At 58.3% G+C, this 683-nt stretch overlaps 1 protein-coding gene across 1 annotated transcript in view; it reads left to right on the top strand.

The window, feature by feature from the left end:
• H257_16521 (hypothetical protein) overlaps positions 1-683 on the top strand; it is a gene marked incomplete at its 3' end in the record, with an annotated part of 10,122 nt that overhangs the window by 3,614 nt on the left and 5,825 nt on the right. Inside the window, exon 2 of the mRNA XM_009844973.1 lies at positions 51-598. Coding sequence (XP_009843275.1) covers positions 51-598 — 548 coding nt within the window. The remainder of the gene's footprint in view (positions 1-50; positions 599-683) is intronic.

The following is a 683-nucleotide window of genomic DNA, read 5'->3' as shown; positions in this document are numbered from 1 at the left end:
TTCACATTCTCACTGGCGCTCATAACGCGGGGGCCATCTGGGCCGCGCAGCGCCTCGGCGACGACCAGTTCACGATCGTCCCCAACACGTTTGTGATTCGAACGCTCAACTTGACCGACTCGGCCAACTACTTGGCGTCGTCCAACGTGTCGGCACATGCGTACACGCAAGGGTGGGCATCACCAGAGGAGCCGTTTGACTTTACATTGGCCTATGGGTATGACGTGTATACTCCAAACAAGCCGCTGTACAGTGGCCGCCGCATGTGGAGAGGATACGATATGGTTGCGCCGTCGCTGCATTTGGATCCTGACGTTGGCTTCCACGTCAGAGTGCCGACGTATCCGTTGTCTGTCAAGCCGGATACACTGATGACCCCAACCTCGATCATGCAGTACTTCAGCGATTACTACGAGAACACCACGTACGACTTGGCCAAGGGTGTGGCGGCAGGGCCATTCCACGACCCTGCCCGCTTCGGCCATGCGCATCGCCTCGATGGCAACTGGGAGCGCTCTATTTCCATCGCTCGTACAACCCACAGCATCGTATTGCAAACGCGACCGAACATGGCGGATGCTATCGGCGGCGTGGCGTGGTATGCGCAGGGGGTTCCAGCAGACTCGGTGTACTTTCCCATCTCATGTGGCCAGACCACGCTGCCAACCGTGTTCAACCAAGCG

This window comes from Aphanomyces astaci (genome assembly GCF_000520075.1).
Source record: "Aphanomyces astaci strain APO3 unplaced genomic scaffold supercont1.87, whole genome shotgun sequence".
NCBI classification, from domain to species: Eukaryota; Oomycota; class Saprolegniomycetes; order Saprolegniales; family Verrucalvaceae; genus Aphanomyces; species Aphanomyces astaci.
The sequence above is the reverse complement of the archived record's forward strand: the minus strand, read 5'-3'. Positions and strand labels throughout refer to the sequence as shown.